Consider the following 18,242-nt stretch of genomic DNA (forward strand, 5'->3'; position numbering starts at 1 on the left):
TTTTTAAAATGAAAAAATTAAAATGGTAGTACTAATAATATCTCGAATGGTCCCATTGGAAAAACTATTCTCTTGATCCTTCGATGTACCCCAACATTGGCGATCAGGGAGCAATGAAGCAAATCAGGTCTTTGATGATTTGATATCCTTTGATTGATACTCTCTCTGTCTCCATTCTTTAGTTTTAATTAGCATTTTTTTTCCGTCTCAAAAAGATTGTGTTCCTTCAATTAATTGAAATCCCCAAAAAAAAGGAGTATGTAAAAAAGAGATAATACACCGCAAAGTAAAACGAGAGTTTTGGTCCCATAGCGTTAGGGTTTTGAAGGACTAGGGTAAAGGAGGAGAGGAAGCAGGGGTAATTTTGGCATTTCAATCATATATCTTGAATTAGAAGACGCTGTTAAAGTTTTGGATGGCAAGATGACGGACATTGTTAGATAGAGTAAAGTAGGACAGTAAGGTAGGATAGTGACATTTCAGAAACCTTAGAGGAGGTGATTGATATTGTCAGAAACCTCAAGGTGGTTGCTTTTGTGAAACCTAAAGGGGAGGTCAGTGAAATTTACCCAAAATTACATGGGGATCGAAGCCGAAAAAGATTTTAAAAAAAAGGTTGCGATTCATAAAATGACGTGGCCGAATGTGCTCACTTTGCTCAATCCCTTCAGTTTTGAACCTCAAACCAATTGAAATTCTCGCCCTCATTTCTGATTTCTCACAATGTTTGAGGATAAGATTTAAACATGTACATTTCTACACTACCCTTCTATTGTCTTTACATTCAGATTCAGCTCTACCACTCTCTCTCTCTCTCTCTGAAGTCTGAACTCAATGAGGTAATACCCGCAACTTTTAAGCTCAATTACCAATTAATTCATGCTCCAACTATCTTTGCACATAATTTCTTCCATATTTTTGTGGCTTATAACCTGACCCCACCGTGAAGTTATTTGGGTTTGGCTTCTCATGTTTCAAATTGTAGAATTTGGTGTTAGCTTTGATTTTTCTCGAGTAATTTGAAGTACCCAATTTCGGCATGGTTTTTGTTTCCCATTTCTGAGTGCATGCAATCCCTAATCGGCACTTCTACTCTTATGTTTCAAGAATGGAACAATTCCCTTGTCAATGTTTTATCTGTTTCTGTGACTATTTGCTGCTGCTTCTGAAATTGCCTAGCCTAGTTTCCGTGACAACAAGTTCTTGTAATTAATTTCCAAGAAAAATAACTGGCATTATTGCTTTGACTTTGAGTCGTGTAAATTGCAAATTGGTAGCGTTAACTTACCCAGCTTTAAAATTCAAATTTTCGAAGCCAAGAAGCCTTTGCACTACTAGAGGTTTGTCCAATCGTTTACTATAGGACCTATACTAGTGAGTACATGTAAAATGCCCTTAGCAAAAAGGGAAAAAATCAAATTTGGAAACCCTTCTGATCGGTTCTTTTAAACTGATTTATCGCTTGTATCCATACTCCCATAGTGTGTTGATGGTCCAGTTCATTGGTTTGTAGGGTCTCTTCTCTCTAAAGAGGATATGAGTTCAAAAGCAAGTTTTGTAACCCGGGTTTCTAGTCTTGTTGGTGGTGGTCATTACCACTCGAATGAATAAGTCTGCCTTGATATCAAGTAAGGTAGAGAAGCAATGGGAGAGTTTGATAAAGACGTGGCCGAATCTGTCATCAGGGGAAAACACCAAAATGGACCAAATGCGAGCAAGAAATGGGTCCGGGCATCACCCACCATGGTATCATAACTGCAAATATATCAGTTTATTCGAACTGTTTGAATGTTTTGGCTGTGTTACTTTTTATGACATATTGGGGGAACGTTCATCTAGTTCTGTTCCAGAACACTTTTTGTTTCATTTTTCTTCCTCAATCTTTTAACTGCAAAACAGTTTAGCCAGCATACTAATGGTAAAGCAATAGTCCAATTCTCCCGTTCATGACCTGTCATATGGACTCGGGTACATGTGTCGGGTGCGAGTGTGAAAATTATATAGCAATTCCTATCTCAAGGACAAGGAGACGAGCCAAAACATTCATATTTGTTATTATTGTTAGTAATCTGCCTTTATTTTCTTGGGTAAATGTTGCTTACAAGTTGTGTTAAAGCATTTTTATGTATAAGATGGGAGTTTTGTGCCTAGTTCATATATAGTTAATTAAAAGTACAAAATATGCTTGCTTGGGGGAACTTCCACTATATATGTTGGACACGGATCTCGTACCCTTATCCGAGTATCAAGATTCAAGTGTCGTGCAACACATTCCCTTGCTCACTATCTTCAACAATATTGTCAAAAACCAAGAACTGTAAAAGCAGAGACCCCTACCCGAGTCCATGCAACATAGGTGGTGGCAGCAGTCCTTGTTTGGTGCTTTGGTGAATGTGCATGCACAATGTAAATGTGTACACATTCATGTAACTCCACACTCCTTTTTTTCTTTTCTTTCTCCATTAGTCCTACTTTTGATAAATGAATTCAGCAGGAACCAAATCTCCACGAGCAGGGCCTAATACGCCCGGTTTCAACTTCCATAAGTTCACAACTCCAATACCGCTGCCTTGTTTGTTCAGAGAAAAGCAGTTGCCCTACAGTTCGTTCAAGAACAAAGACAATGAGTATTTTGATTGACAAACGAAAGCATCAAGAAGCCCACTCCATTTTCAAAGGCTTGATGGAAGACGGACACAGGCCATCTCTTGTAACATACACAACTCTAGTAGGTGCCTTGACCCTCCAAAGGCATTTCAAGTCGATTCCTTTGGTTCTCTCTAAGTTGGAAGATGACGGTCTGAAGCCCGACACCATCTTCTTTAATGCCATGATTAATGCTTTCTCTGAATCGCGCAATGTTGAGGAAGCCATGAAAATCTTCAAGAAAATGAAGGAGAGTGGATGTAAGCCTACAATAAGAACCTTTAATACGTTGATTAAGGGGTATGGGATGATTGGCAAGCCAGAAGTATCTTTGAAACTTTTAGATCTAATGTTGCGTGAAGAAAACCTGAAACCGAATGATAGGACGTATAACATACTTGCTCAAGCCTGGTGTAACAATGATAACATTGAAGAGGCATGGAATGTGGTGTATAGGATGATGAGATACGGTTTGAGACCTGATGTTGTCACTTACAACACGTTAGTTAAGGGTTATACTCAGAATGGGGAGACGAGTAGAGCTGAACGAATGATATTGGCTATGCTAAACAATAAGGTGTCGCCAAATCAGCGGACTTGTGGAATTATTGTTAATGGTTACTGTAAGGAAGGTAATATGGAGGATGCTTTGAGATTTGTGTTCCGTATGAAGGAACTCGGTGTGCCTCCGAATCTCTTTGTTTTCAATTCCCTCATAAAAGGATATCTTGATGATACAGACACTAATGGAGTTGATGAGGTACGTCGCTACCTTTTGTGGATAATTTGGAGATTTATAGTCATTGTACTTGCAATTGTTCTATCATATCACAGCATTATTGTCCAATGACCAGTGCCATTCTCATGCTTCATTTACTCACATATGTCCTATTGACAACAGATTCATTATTATTTTCTTGGGGAAAGTTACTCCACATTTTCTGAGTTTGACCTAGATATGTATGTAACGTAAATGTTGGTTGCTTTGAGGCCTGTCTACCCTCTGGCTGCTAGGATTTCATTAACTTGTTGATAGTCTCATCGTGTGTTTATTCAGTTAAAGTATCTGGTTTTACATAACTTTTTCAATCTTGGATAGAGGCTAAAATGTTCTTCACATCATCTTTATTTGACTAAATCTAGGTGCCTTTGGAGCTTTCCTAAAGAACATTTTATTATGGTTTCAATATCAAGCAATATGTTAGCTAATTCTAGCAATCCAGTCTGATGTTATGGACACCCCCACCAGGCAGCAGTTGGTCCTCGAAACAAGTCTCTCAAAACCCCAAACGATGGTGACTTGCCTCTGATGGAGAAACCAACTCATCGTTGTACACGTCACCGAAGGGAGCACTAGGACTAATAATAGAGACTGGAGTCACCGTCTAGTTTTAGTAACTAAATATTGGAAGCACAAAAACGAACTCTGTTTTCAATTTAGCCACTGATATGGTTTTTCTAGAGATCTAGTATGGAGTTAAGGTGCAAGGAAGGAAGGAATTAGTCGCCCATTCTACCCATCCTTGGACCTTGGCTGGCCTCTACTTATCGTTTCACAGTTCCTCGTTTTGTGGTTATTTAAAATTGCACACTTTTGAAGGGCAGACCTGGCATAGTGGTAAAGCTGCCCTATTTTGGCCTGAAGGTCATGGGTTCAATTCTGAACAGCCTCTCTGCTTGCAAGGGTAAGGCTGTGTATATCAACCCTTCTCTAGACCCTGCATATGCAGGAGCTTCGGGCATTGGGTACACCCTTTAATTGCGCACACTTTTAATTGGATCCTCTTCGAGCGCCAAAAGTGTGAAGGATGTGTTCAAAACTCATGTATTCCCTTCTTGATTACTTTGCAAAACCAAACTTCCCAAAAGTCGGTCTAGATGTAGTAGACTGACGGGGGGGGGGGGGGGTGGTTTCGTCATCTGATATGAGCTTTTTTTTTCATATTTTATCTATGCTTTTATACTTTTATGTTTCCTTTCATCGAGAAGGAAAATGTGATTCAGAAATATGATCCAAATCTAGTAAGAATTAAGAGAAAATAACACAAAAAAAAAAAAAGGAACGCGCCAAAAAGTTCACAAAATGTTAGGCCTATTTAGGCCTAAGTGTGTCGGGTTGTAGTTTTGTCTAATCGTAGACTTAACCAAGAATGTTCAGTTCTCAATGCATAGCCTTTGGGAGTGTATTTGTTGAGCAATATGTCTTGGAGGCCAAGGAAAGACCTTCATCAAGGTTTCGGCTGGCGAGTATCAGAAATAGTATGAATTGTCATAGGCTTTCCAATGTTGTGTTTATATTGATTCATACTTAACGAAACCAAGTTCTTCCTGTTGTTTGGGAGAATAAGAAAAGCGTATAGGGTGTTAATTAACCCTAACACAAGAGAGAGCTTTTATTTATATTACGTAGTGACTTATTACATAACTCCAACTATCCGATGTGGGACAAAGACTAACTATTCTAACACTCCCCCTCAAGCTGGAGAATAAATATCACAGCTTGTTACATAATAACTCTAAACGTGGTTTAAATAACGGTTTGGTGAAGATATCTGCCAATTGAGCTCCTATAGACACAAAAGGGGTAGCCAACACGCCACTATCTATCTTCTCCCGAACAATATGACAATCTACTTCGATATGTTTGGTTCTCTTATGAAATACCGGATTCGAAGCGATATGTATTGCTGCCTGATTATCACAATACATAGGAATAGGTAACTGTACGCTAAACCCCAACTCCTCGAGCAAAGCTTTCAACCATACAACCTCGCATGTAGTATGAGCCACGGCACGATATTCTGCTTCAGCATTGGACCGAGCAACAACAGTTTGTTTCTTGCTCTTCCAGGTAACTAGATTTCCACCAACAAATGTACAATATCCAGTTGTTGACCGTCTATCAGACGGTGATCCTGCCCAATCAGCATCGGTAAAGGCCTCAACACGCAAATGACCATTTGAACGATAGAATAGACCACGTCCAGGATTAGCCTTGAGATACTTCACAACACAAAGACAAGCTTCCCAATGGGGAAGACGAGGGGCTGACATAAATTGACTTATCATACTGACAGCAAATGAGATATCAGGCCGTGTATTGGTGAGATAATTCAATTTGCCTACCAAGCGACGATAACGGTCTGGATGAGGAAATATCTCCCCCTGATCGACACACAGTTTGACGTTTGGATCCATAGGAGTCTCCACGGGTTTTGCTCCCAATAAATCAGTCTCCTCTAGAATATCCAGTGTATACTTTCTCTGGGATAGACTAATCCCCTCCTTGGATCTTGCTACCTCAATACCCAAGAAATATCGCAGTTTACCCAAATCTTTGGTGTGAAACTGACGTTGTAGAAAGTGTTTCAGCTCATCAATACCTTTCTGATCATCCCCAATAATAATGATATCATCCACATACACAATCAACACTACTTTTCCCCGATCGGACTGAATAGAAAAGACAGAATGATCAGAATGAGAGCGACGCATACCAAACTGCAACACAGCATCACTAAATCTGCCAAACCAAGCTCGAGGTGACTACTTAAGACCATAAAGAGCTTTGCGAAGGCGACACACCTGAGAACGCTCCCCCTGAGCAACGAATCCAGGAGGTTGCTCCATATATACCTCCTCGAGCAGATCACCATGTAGAAACGCATTCTTGACATCCAACTGAAATAAGGGCCAACCAAGATTAGCGGCCATAGAAATAAGAACCCGAACAGAGGAAATTTTGGCCACCGGAGAAAAAGTCTCTGCATAATCAACGCCATACGTTTGGGTATAACCTTTGGCCACAAAACGGGCCTTGTACCGTTCGACTGTGCCATCTGGATTATACTTGACTGTAAAGACCCAGCGACATCCAACGGGAGACTTTCCGAGCGGAAGAGGAACCAGGTCCCAAGTGCCATTGTCATGAAGAGCAGACATCTCAGCCTCCATTGCTGTCCGCCACTTAGAAACAGATAAGGCCTCCTGAACATTGTGAGGAACAGAAATGGACGAAACAGAAGTAGTAAAAGCACGAAGGGATACTTCACCAGTCTTCTTGCACTCGAACTCCACAACAAAATGGGGTTGCTGAACGTAAGATCCGACACATATCTGACATTATGCGTGTTGAAGCCTTTACCGATGCTGATTGGGCAGGATCACCGTCTGATAGACGGTCAACAACTGGATATTGTACCTTTGTTGGTGGAAATCTAGTTACCTGGAAGAGTAAGAAACAAACTGTTGTTGCTCGGTCCAGTGCTGAAGCAGAATATCGTGCCATGGCTCATACTACATGCGAGGTTGTATGGTTGAAAGCTTTGCTCGAGGAGTTGGGGTTTAGTGTACAGTAGAGAAAGAACATTATGAAAATATTCACGTGCATTATCTGAACGAAGTATACGGATGCAAGTATCCAACTGAATCTTTATTTTAGTATAAAATGACTTAAAAACAGAAGACAATTTTGATCTCGTTTTCATAAGATAAAAAAATGTAACACGAGAAAAATCGTCTACAAAAATAACATAATACTGAAAACCAGTGATAGTGGGAACATGAATAGGACCCCAAATATCCGAATGTACTAACTGAAAAGGACGCGACACACGACGCTCAATCCTAGGATAAAAAGACACTCGACGGTGTTTACACCGCACATTGCAAATCCTTAATATTGCTACATGATGGAACTAGACGCTTCAAATTTGAAAGAGAAGGATGACCCAGACGACAATGTTGTTGATATGGTGATACTGATGACCGAAGGGCAGCAGACGTAGGATAGATGCCATTGGCAAAGTAATATAGACCTCCACGTTTAGTACCCCCACCAATCTTCCTCCCCGTCTTCAGATCCTGAAACACGCAACCATGAGGAAGAAATGTGATGGAGCAGTTAAAGGATTTTGTAAGTTTACTAACAGACATAAGAATAAAAGGAAAACTAGGAACATGTAACACAGAGTCCAAAGTAAGAGATGAAGTGACAGGAATAGAACCCAAACCAGTAAGTTCTGTGGTAGAACCATCTGCTAAGGTAACATGAGATGGTTTACCAACAGACTGACGGTGAGAAAACATAGTAGAAGTACCAGTCATATGATCAGAGGCACCAGAATCGATAACCCAAGGAGTAGGAGTGGAGGAAGATGCAACACAAGCAGCGGATGGACCTTTCTGAGCAAGCGTAGCAGTAATGGAGGCTGAGATGTCTGCTCTTTAGGTGTGTCGCCTTTGCAAAGCTCTTTATGGTCTTAAGCAGTCACCTCGAGCTTGGTTTGGCAGATTTAGTGATGCTGTGTTGCAGTTTGGTATGCGTCGCTCTCATTCTAATCATTTTGTCTTTTCTATTCAGTCCGATCGGGGAAAAGTAGTGTTGATTGTGTATGTGGATGATATCATTATTACTGGGGATGATTAGAAAGGTATTGATGAATAGTAACAGCAGTGAACAGTATCCATAATGAACAGTAACCGCGATGAACAGTAATCAGTGAACAGTAACTGCGATGAACAATAACCCCGCGGTGAACAGTATCGGTGAACAAGGGTTAGGGTTAAGGCAGAGGCTATGATTTTTTTTTTTTTTTTTTGATCTGAGGCAGAGGCTATGATTTTAGGCGGATTGATTTTAGGCGGATTGTGATTTTAGGGATTATGTACAGAGGCTAGGGTTTAGGCTAGGGTTGTGGTGGATTATGGTTAAGATCCCGCTCTGATGCCATGTTGTTTGGGAGAATAAGAAAAGTGTATAGGGTGTTAATTAACCTTAACACAAGAGAGAGCTTTTATTTATATTACGTAGTGACTTATTACATAACTCCAACTATCCGATGTGGGACAAAGACTAACTATTCTAACACTTCCTGATAATTATGACTCTATATCCACGAACGGCTAGCTTGAGCGATGTGTGCTGAAGCCATGAAAAGGGGTGGTGCATTTGTGTACCAAAAAGACGCAATGGGGTTTTGCAGGCTGAAGTCCTCTTTAGGACATAGGTGGGTCATGGGTGCATCTTACTTGTAGAATGTTGAAAACAAAAAAAGTAAGCCTGTCTTGAATTACCGTTGCTGTATCTGTGTAGCTTTCGTTTCTGTGCCCTCATCTTAGTTAAAATGACATTATAACATTGTTATACTTCAATTAAATTTGGATTTTTAGTTGCTCGTTGATAAACGATGTTGTGTATTCCATAATACGCATACATATATCACTCCTATTTACTTCATGCCCTGGTTTCTTTTCACTTGACTTCATTTTCTCAGAAGCATCAGTCACTTTGAGCATCACTCTGCAGGCACTAAGTCTAATGGAGGAATGTGGGGTTCAACCCGATGTAATAACATTCAGCACCATAATGAATGCATGGAGTTCAGCGGGACTCATGGACAAATGCCAAGCTATGTTTGATGACATGCTGAAGGCGCGGATTGATCCGGATATCCATGCTGTCAGCATTCTTGCGAAAGGATACGTTCGTGCTAGGGACCCCGAGAAGGCCGAAGCAGTCCTCACAATCATGGAAGAATACGGTGTACACCCTAATGTTGTAATTTTCACTACAATTATCAGCGGATGGTGCAGTGATGGACAAATGCAGCGTGCCGTAAAGGTTTATGAGAAGATGTGCGAAACAGGAATTTCCCCCAATTTGATAACTTTTGAAACCCTAATGTGGGGGTACGGAGAAGCAAAACAGCCATGGAAAGCGGAAGAATTTCTCCAAATTATGGAAGAGAAGGGTGTTCGGCCTGGGGAGAATACCATAAGGCTTCTTGCGGATGCCTGGCGTGCTATGGGATTGGTGAGTGAAGCCAATAGAATAATGCATGGCGTTGAACAAGGGGAAAGAATCACTTCAAATCCAACTAAGAATGAAATTCCAGCAGATAATCCCGGAGCACATATAACGGACAAAAATGGGTCTTTTCCTACCAGGTCAGTAACCCGGATGGTGCTGAATCGTTCGAGGTTCTCATCCGATAGGTTGAGTAGTTGGACTAAAATGGGTTTTGCCTCGGATTGGTGTGGGGTTGCAGCTAAACGGTTGATGGTGTCCCAATGTCAGCGTGACGTGCCATTGGGAATTTATGCGCCATATCTGCATTCTTGTAAAGTGGTGCTCTGAAAGGTCATGCAAGGCACAGATCTTCAGTATTTTTGCTTGGATTGATTATGATTTCTAATGTTTTTCCATTTTAATTCAAGCAATCAAGAACGTCTGATTGCGGACTAGTGCTACTTTTGGTTGTACATATACGATTTGAATACTGAAATCGGTTAACAGCCTGCCTATTACTTCTGTGCCGGATCCCGGCCATCCAAAAAACACGTTTTAAGTCAAGTTCAATTACTTTTCCATTGGGATGGACGTAAACTCGTAAGCTACCAAGGGCAGGGATAATCATCCAAGTCTTATTGTGAAAGAAAAAGGCCGCCCGGCCACTGCAGGTTGGTCGCTTGCTCTGTCGTCCCCGGGGAGCTCTTAGCGTCCAGGGAAAGAGGATCTTGGCAGCATTCTGAGTAACTCCTCAACTGAGATCTGTTGGCACGGAAGGATCTTGGCAGCATTCTGAGTAACTCGTCAACCAGGAGTTCCACCTGAAGAAGCAGGGGCCATGGTAGCTGCAGAAATAGGCCTTCATTTTATCTGGGCAGGATCTGATTTTGCTAGTTTATTTATGGAATATCTGCGCGCAAATATGTTTATGCTGTTGCCAATTGTTCTGGACAGATAAGATACTGTCAGTTCTATATAGAAGAAATGGTAGTGGTTTTCCTTGGGTAAATGAGGATCATCTCCAAATAATTTTGTATTTAGTGAGTGTGTTTTTCAAATTCAGTTCTTATTTACTACGTATGATCACTATTTCTTTAGGAGTCGAACTGAAATATTCAAAAATTTGGACTTGGAGAAATGTTCAGAAAATACGAAGATAAGCCTATTTGGGCTGCCAAGCACCCCACTTGGCAGTGGTTTATTTGGCCGTTCATCTTTGCAATCGATGGTTCGAGTAACGGACGGTTCAAATTTTCATGCGCTCGGATTAGATCCTAGCCATCTGTGTCGAGATGAATGACCGGATCAGTCGCTCGACACCGCTGCCAAACACTCCGCTTGCCGCTTGGCAGCATCTCCCAATCCCATTTTGTGGACAGCACCTTAGGTTCTATTGCAAAAATGGTGTACATTGCCAATGGGTTATAGGTTCTGAACTGTCTATATTAGCTGACACCAGCAGTTGTCAGTCATGTGTACGTATCTAACTGCTTGTATGTTCATCTTTTCGAGAAGTTTTTCAGTGCCGGGTGGGCACCGGCCACATGGTGCCGAGCACCATCTCGGCCGTCCAAATGTGTTTTGGACGGCCCAGATCTGTTTGGGTAAATTTTGAGTGTAAAATTATCAAAACACCCTCTCAAGCCCAAACAGATTTGGACCGTCCAAAACACGTTTGGATGACCAAAATGCATACTCGACACCACATGGCCGGTGCCCGCTCGGTAGTGAAAAATTTCTCCATCTTTTCCCATCTAAAGAGGTTAAGTTTGGCATGTGATGCTCTATTTTTTTTCTTTTTTTCCTAGGCCTTTATTTGCATGGCTTCTGGCACATGGCTAGGTGGGGCTTCAATACGCTTAACCGCCGCACATTTTCTTAGGTACATATTAGCGTTGTGCCTGTTTTATGTACGAAACAAAATAAAATTCATATCGGTGTTTTTTCCGTTTTCGTGATTGAATGAGCACAATTTTAGTTAATACTAATAAAAAAAAGTTTCATATTAAGAGACTTGTAGGTGTTCAAATTAATTTGCAATTGTAAATAATGTATAAACAAAATGATGGCTTAAGAATAATACAATTTTTTTAAGAGAAAAATTAAAAAAAAATCAACAATTTTATTAGATATCAAAGAGTTCTTTTAATTTTTGAAAAAAAAATTGAATGTTTCTTGAAAGAAATGTATTATTTCAAGTCCTGATTTGGTGTTCCGGGCAAACATTTCGGGATAGAGTTACTAGTTAGTACCGATTTTTTTAGCATATGTATATACAAATACACCCTTATAAAGATACAGGCTTTTACCCTTTTAACCCTGCTCATAACGATGTCCTATTCTTTGGGAAACAAGATCAAAGCCGCCAACTAACTACAGAGAAAACCGTTTTCAGCTACTCTGCCTCCTATGCTCTCACTCTTACACTTCACCACCTCCACTATTTTCTCTCTCTCTCTCTCTCACACACACACACACACACACACACCCCTCCATGTCCAGGAACTCAAGCATTAACCAAAAACAAATGCCTGGAAACAGAGAAATCGGTGCGAATAGTCCAAATGACGAAGAAGTGAAAAAGATGATTCATGTATTGCCTTGTGGAGATGATCAAAAGGGTAAAAAGATGGAGTTGGGTGCTGTACAAGAAGGAGCAGAAGAAAAGGAAGAAGAGGGTTCAGATGTTTTCTCCATTGAAGGAAATTATCCGTCGTCTTCGAATCCAACCGAGGCTGATGATGCAGAGTAAAACTGATTTTTTTTCAGGGTTTAATTTCTCTTATGAGCTTGTTGATTCTCGTGTTTGTTTCTAATATGCAAGAATGCATGTGTTCTAATCCACTTTAAGCTATTAGATCACGTACAAAATCTAAATACGTGAAATTCAGGAATTCTGATCGAATAGTTTTAATAGCATGTAAACAGTGGCATAGCCCGGAATTAAGTATTGGTGGGGGCAACTTAAAAAAATTGTCATAAGTAACGGCATGATGTCTCCGAAGATCGAACCTAAGAGCAACTTCTGAACTTCAACACACAACGATTAAAAAAAAAGAAGGTAAATTACCAAAACCACCCCCGAGGTTTCTTAAAATTGCATATTGCCCTCACTTTGGGAAATCATGAAATACCCCATGTCGCATAACAAATTGTTCCCTTGTCATGATGAAGCTGCTACCCGCTAGGAAATTCAACAAGATCTTTCTGACTAACATCATTAAATTCTACTGTTTACAATTGACCAAATCGTCTTTTTTTAGCCTGTGAAAGACAATTTTCACACCTTTGTAGCCTTTCACAAGCTACAAAAGGAAAGTGTGGTTCATTGTAATTGGGATTTGATGATGTCAAACATATTCCGTCGAATTTCGTGCGGCTATATCACAACAAGGGTAATTTCTTGTGCGACAAAGGGTATTTTATAATTTTCAAATTGAGTAGATAATCTAACTTTTAGAAACTTTGGGGGTAGTTTTGGTAATTTACCTTATAAATAGAAGAAAAAAAAAATTGCAATCTTGCTTGAATTGAAGGAATGCTACGTCTCCCAATTTTGTTCCTAAAAGGCCACGCATTGAATCATCGATTTTCATTGATGATGATTCCAAAAGACAGAGAGATGCGAATATTGCCAAAATTTTATACAAGATGGCCAACATAAAAGGCCGTTTGCAAGTTTTGGACATCTCTTTAGTTAAAAAAAGGTTCGTAGATAGTTAGAAGTTCTGATACCTTGTTAAAATCACATTATGGGTTTCTGTTCTGAAGCTTTGCTGATTTCGTCCCCTAGCTTTCTCGGCAGCCAAACAGAGCCCATTGAATTAATTTGCATCTTTAGGAACTTTCTTCAACCATTTTTACACCCATTAAGTCAATAACAAAGAGCAATTGATGATAAACATGGATCTCTAGAATTCATGCATCAATGCTATAAACGTAACATTGAGTGGTTGGTTATATTGGTAAGTATTGGAGTTCATCAATCATTCAATGCTTGGGTTAAAATCTTCATAGTCTCTTTGTGGAGCTAAAAATAGTCTTTTGTGTGGTAGGCTGGTAGCACACAATCGGACCTTAGCTTCAGTATCAATATAGGTGCGGTGGAGTCCTCTTTAGATGACTATGTGTTGTTGAGTGCAATACTCCTGACAGATATGTGGAGTAGCCTATCTGCACTGCTTTCTTTTGTATCAACTATCTCAACATAGTTCACGAATTCACCTTGGTAAAGGGTTCACTCTCCCCACCTCCTTCACCATAGATAGCATATTATCTTAATTTCTTGCTTGCACACAAAAAGATTTAGTTCAACTTAGGTTTTGCATTATATACCTCACATGCATATATGACTGGGACACAAGGCTCGGCTCAGTTTGGTTTGGTACCTCGCATGCATCTATCTACACATTACTGTGCATACACATGTACTAACAACAAGAATTGTGTAATTTTTCGTAGCCTGAGAAATGATCAATACATGAGGTGAACCTTGTGGGTCATCAATGTGTGTTATTCATCAGAGCCCTTCAGTTTTGCGAAAAATGGCTAGACTGTCTATTTTGTCTAAACAAAAGTGCTTATATGAAGTGGCTGCAGATGTTCATTCAACTTGAATTTTTTCAATACATTTTATTCAACCCGTATTATAATATGAATGGCTCGTAGGGATCTGCGCTCCACGCAAACCGAACGCTGCAGTCACAAATGCAGTGAAGCTGACTTTACTAAGACCTCAGATGCAGAAAAATTTCCATGATCAGATTGAACTTCAACTTCCATTAGTATCATGATCAGATTGACTTATTTACTTGGTATTCATCCCCTGTAATTTGCAGAGACTCTTCAAGTATACCACCAGTCAAATTTTGTGAATTCAAGATGAGAGTTTTTCTCTTTGAGACACGGTTAACTCCAAGTGATGTCGAAAATGGGAGGCTTTTTATTCCTGTGGAAATTGCAATAGTCCACTTCCCCCCTCTTATACCGGGATTCCAGATCGCGTATTGGGAGAGAATCCGAATGACAACTCCCGATAGAAACACCCAAAACCACCGTGATTGGCTCATGATCATCACCTACGATCCCGAGGAATGCGTTTTCAAGATAAACAGCGTCAAGTGGCAGAAATTCGCTCGCCATCACGATTTGAAAGCCACAGATTCGATTCGATTCTACAAGCCTTTCCCACGTGCTGATAACAACAATTTCTTGATTCAGCATATTAGTGGCGATAAGGAGATTACTAGTGGCAATCCGGATTTCAAGCAGGAAAATTTTTTGTTCGAGAGGCAATTGGGCCTTTACGAGGTGAGATCGAGCGGGAGGCCAGTGACTCTGGCTACGAAAGTAGTGAGAAAGCATTTCCCTGCGGTTAGGGTTCCCGCGGAAACTCACAAGTTGGAGAGACTTTACTTTACTGATGCTCAAAACAAGGAGTGGTGTTGGAAAATTTACTTCTCTTTTGGGAACTATGTGATTGAAGGGTTGGAGGGGTTTGTGAATGAGTACAAGGTGGATGTGGGGGATGTGGTTAGGTTTTTCAAAATTGATGGCAATGGGGAATCGCAACGCCATTTCCTTATCGAGCATGTGAGGAGACAGGAGGTAGCCGTCGGTGGTGGGACTAGCACTAATTTGTTTTGTGCATGGCATGGCGCGGGGGGAAGAAATGGTGGTGGCTGCGGTGGGGGTAGTGCTAGAGCAAATGAAGGCACTATGGGTGATAGGGGTGGCTGCGGTTGCGATGGTGGTGGTGGTAGACGAGGAAAAAGGAAGAAAAAATTTGGTTTTGGAATTTGTTTTATGCCATGAATGCGGTAACCGGGTTACTAGTCGATTTTTTTTATTCTGTCAAATCGAGAGTAAATTCGAATCATCCAATAAGTTGTAAGTAGATATAAGAAAATCTGCACTCACACGGATATTGTGACTGTTAATATGTCTTCTTATATGTTTCCAAAAGCTGTCTAAATGGATGGTGGGTTATTTGTGTTTTGGTGTTTGAACAAGAGAAAGGAGAGAGAAGGAACTCAAAGATCTCACCCACCTCAAATGCACGATGGCCAGCACGCGTGGTAGCAATCTTTGTTCCTTCCTTCGCGTTGCGCTGGTTCGCATCTCATCCTTCCCTAGATTACTCTGGAATCGAATAGCAGTGGTAGCAATAAGAGAGAAATGCAAGATCCTAAACATATATAGGACCGGAGTACATGCACCCAAGTTAAAATGAGCCAAAGCACACGAAGACATCATCACCAATTTTGGTATGGTCAACTGCGAAAGTGAATTTGGTCCTAATTTAATACAGAAATTTTTTTTTTTTTAAACACAGGAAAGAGGAAGTTTATTACGAACTTAAAGGAGGGGCCAGAGGCCCGACACAGTCCTCAAGAACAAGGAGTGAGAGCCAATGGGGAACATGATCTCACTAACTCTCCATCCCAACCCTTAATAGATAACGCTTCGCCAACGAATGGACAATCCTATTACTGCAACGTCCTGATTTTCAGACGTTAATTAAATCATTTCTAATTAATTTAATAATTCATAAAACTGATTTAAGAAATGAAATTTAGAGTTTAGCAGTAAAAATCTCAAATACCAAATTCAAAATTACTTAATTGTCTTACAACCCAACGAAATAAAACAGAGCTTGCCAAATGTGACAACACTTTTGAAAATTCAAATAATAATACTTTAAATTAATAGATTTTCTAAGGCTAAGGCATCGAAGGTTCGACAAACTCCCCTTCCTCAGTTGGGAGGTCTTCATCTTGATACTGATCATCTCAAAGAGGATTTTGTTCTTCGGTTTTCGGATTACTTGGCGTGAAACGCCAGCCCAACGGCACTATAATGAGTTTTGAAACTCAATAGATAATCACAACCCTACTAACCCCTTACTCTACAGTTAGCAGTTCAATAATATAATAATTGATAATACACAGAGGGCACAGAATGATAACACTTTGTCTTTTTCTTTATTATCCATCATCTTACGTGAAATCTAAGGATCCTCTCCTCGAGATCCTTTCCTCCCATATCCACTAATTACAATCGTCTCATGGGTCCACCATTTCTCTTGTTTTTCTTATACCAAGGTCCTAAGTGAGCGTACCTAAGTTATGTACCTAGCATGTTCTCACTTGAGACCATAACAAGAGGATCGAGTCCTCCCATGACACATCATACATTAGGGTCGGACATCCACTATCCCATGCTAACTATAACCGTCTCATGAGACCCATTCCCTTCTCTAAAGAGAAATTTTTCAAGACGTATCATACATTAACGTCTCACTAACGACAACCGTCTCATGGGACCCATTCCCTTTCTCAAAGAGAAATTTCCCATGACATATTATACATTAGTGTCACAACATATCTCATTACCGGTTCCCACAGGTAACCCTTTTTAACACAGGGCCCCACTGGTTACCCTTGCCATAGCCATGACTCAAATCATAATCCACAATCTCACACCTCAGCACTTTATCAATTTGCCATTTGCTTAACTTCGTCTACATGAATCACTATTTGTATACCGTCCCGTGAATCTATGTTCGACTAGCTAGTACATCATGATACAATCAATAATCTCTCAATTCATAACATGATACATTTTAATGAGATACAACATAACAATTGCTAGGTGCAAATAATTAAATACATAAGGAATTTGGATTGGGCATCGTGCCTTTCGAGTTACTTAAAATTTTATGAAGCATTTTTGTCATTTAATTCAATTTATTAATCCTGAGGTCCAATTAGCAGTTTCGTAATTCTAGAGTATTAAACATTGTAGATTAATCTAAGTGATTAGGTTTTACCATTACTGACTTGGTAGACACTAAGAAATTTTCTTTTCTTTAGTCCTACAGTACGTGCAATTTCTCCCATTATCACTTCCTTATTTTATACTTACGAGAAAGTAGGAAAATGATTATGCTACCTCGGTTCCGGCCGAAAAATTGGTTAACGGGTTCTGACTGTTTCAGACAGCTTCGGAACAATCGGAGTAGATGACGTACCAACAGGACACCGGGGCTGACTTGGGATTGGTTCAGAGGTGTTCTGGATTGTGCTAGAGTTAGTGAAGCGCGTGTTTGTGTTCGGATGAGTGCAGAATCGGAACCCACTTCGTATTCTCTCTCCATACCACCATTGTTGGACCTTGAAAACTTTCTTTCTCCTTCTCTTCTTCTCTGGATTTTCAGTGGTGTATGTAATCTGCTTTTCGGAGAGCAAGAGAGAGTATTATGAGAGAGTAGAGGGAGGAGAGGGAAGGTGGACAAGTATTGGAGTAAATGGGGGAGGTAGGATATGATGATGGCTACTGAAATTAAAGAGTAGGAAGAAGAGGTTGTTCGGCCCAGGGGTGTGGGAGAGAAAGAGAGAATCGGCTGGGAAAGGAAGAGGATAAACCAAAACCCTTATTTCTAGGAAAAGATACATATACATATATATTCGTAGGTATATCAATTAAATTATCGGGACAAGATAATTATTAAACTAATTAGTTTAACTAAATTAATACAATTCGAAATAGCAATATAAATTTTATTTGAAAAATTTAGGTTAAAATTAGGATCGTTACAATTACAGTCATGTTTCACATGCGAAACAACGCATAAAGAAAACTGAGATGCAAGTTTAATACCATCTTGGATGATAGAATCACGGTTTGCAAATGTCTTCTCGCCATAAACTAGAGTGAAGTCAATTTTGAATTTGAACCGTACATTGGAGTCACAAGATGTGTGATGGTTAAGCTGAGGTAGGAGGGGGAGACACGTACGCAGAAA

At 40.1% G+C, this 18,242-nt stretch overlaps 2 protein-coding genes across 5 annotated transcripts; both read left to right on the forward strand.

The window, feature by feature from the left end:
- The first annotated feature begins 701 nt into the window (after positions 1 to 701).
- Positions 702 to 10,445, forward strand: LOC131302621 (pentatricopeptide repeat-containing protein At5g21222-like). Of its 4 annotated transcripts, XM_058329365.1 has the most exons (5): positions 702 to 839; positions 1,514 to 1,746; positions 2,492 to 3,406; positions 8,954 to 9,809; positions 10,179 to 10,445. In XM_058329365.1, exons 2-4 carry the CDS (start codon positions 1,645 to 1,647, stop codon positions 9,782 to 9,784), a joined length of 1,848 nt encoding a protein of 615 aa, XP_058185348.1. In that variant the 5' UTR covers positions 702 to 839; positions 1,514 to 1,644; the 3' UTR covers positions 9,785 to 9,809; positions 10,179 to 10,445. The 4 variants fall into 4 exon arrangements, with proteins under 4 accessions (XP_058185348.1, XP_058185341.1, XP_058185357.1 ...); XM_058329358.1 differs by lacking the exon at positions 10,179 to 10,445 and having other exon boundaries at positions 8,954 to 9,954; XM_058329374.1 differs by lacking the exon at positions 10,179 to 10,445 and having other exon boundaries at positions 2,495 to 3,406; positions 8,954 to 9,954.
- A 1,443-nt stretch (positions 10,446 to 11,888) lies between these two features.
- Positions 11,889 to 15,354, forward strand: LOC131302643 (uncharacterized). Its single transcript, XM_058329390.1, has 2 exons — positions 11,889 to 12,184; positions 14,275 to 15,354. Exons 1-2 carry the CDS (start codon positions 11,931 to 11,933, stop codon positions 15,248 to 15,250), a joined length of 1,230 nt encoding a protein of 409 aa, XP_058185373.1. The 5' UTR covers positions 11,889 to 11,930; the 3' UTR covers positions 15,251 to 15,354.
- The last annotated feature ends 2,888 nt before the right edge of the window (positions 15,355 to 18,242 follow it).

This window comes from Rhododendron vialii, chromosome 1a (assembly GCF_030253575.1).
Source record: "Rhododendron vialii isolate Sample 1 chromosome 1a, ASM3025357v1".
In the NCBI taxonomy this organism is placed as follows: domain Eukaryota; kingdom Viridiplantae; phylum Streptophyta; class Magnoliopsida; order Ericales; family Ericaceae; genus Rhododendron; species Rhododendron vialii.

Excerpts from the sequence above, each read along its gene's own strand:
- LOC131302621 (XM_058329365.1), top strand. The coding sequence starts at position 1,645 with ATGGGAGAGTTTGATAAAGACGTGGCCGAATCTGTCATCAGGGGAAAA. Across the intron at positions 1,747-2,491 it reads TCCGGGCATCACCCACCATG|CAGGAACCAAATCTCCACGA; the intron begins GTATCATAACTG and ends AAATGAATTCAG. Across the intron at positions 3,407-8,953 it reads ACACTAATGGAGTTGATGAG|GCACTAAGTCTAATGGAGGA; the intron begins GTACGTCGCTAC and ends ATCACTCTGCAG.
- LOC131302643 (XM_058329390.1), top strand. The coding sequence starts at position 11,931 with ATGTCCAGGAACTCAAGCATTAACCAAAAACAAATGCCTGGAAACAGA. Across the intron at positions 12,185-14,274 it reads ACCGAGGCTGATGATGCAGA|AGACTCTTCAAGTATACCAC; the intron begins GTAAAACTGATT and ends TGTAATTTGCAG.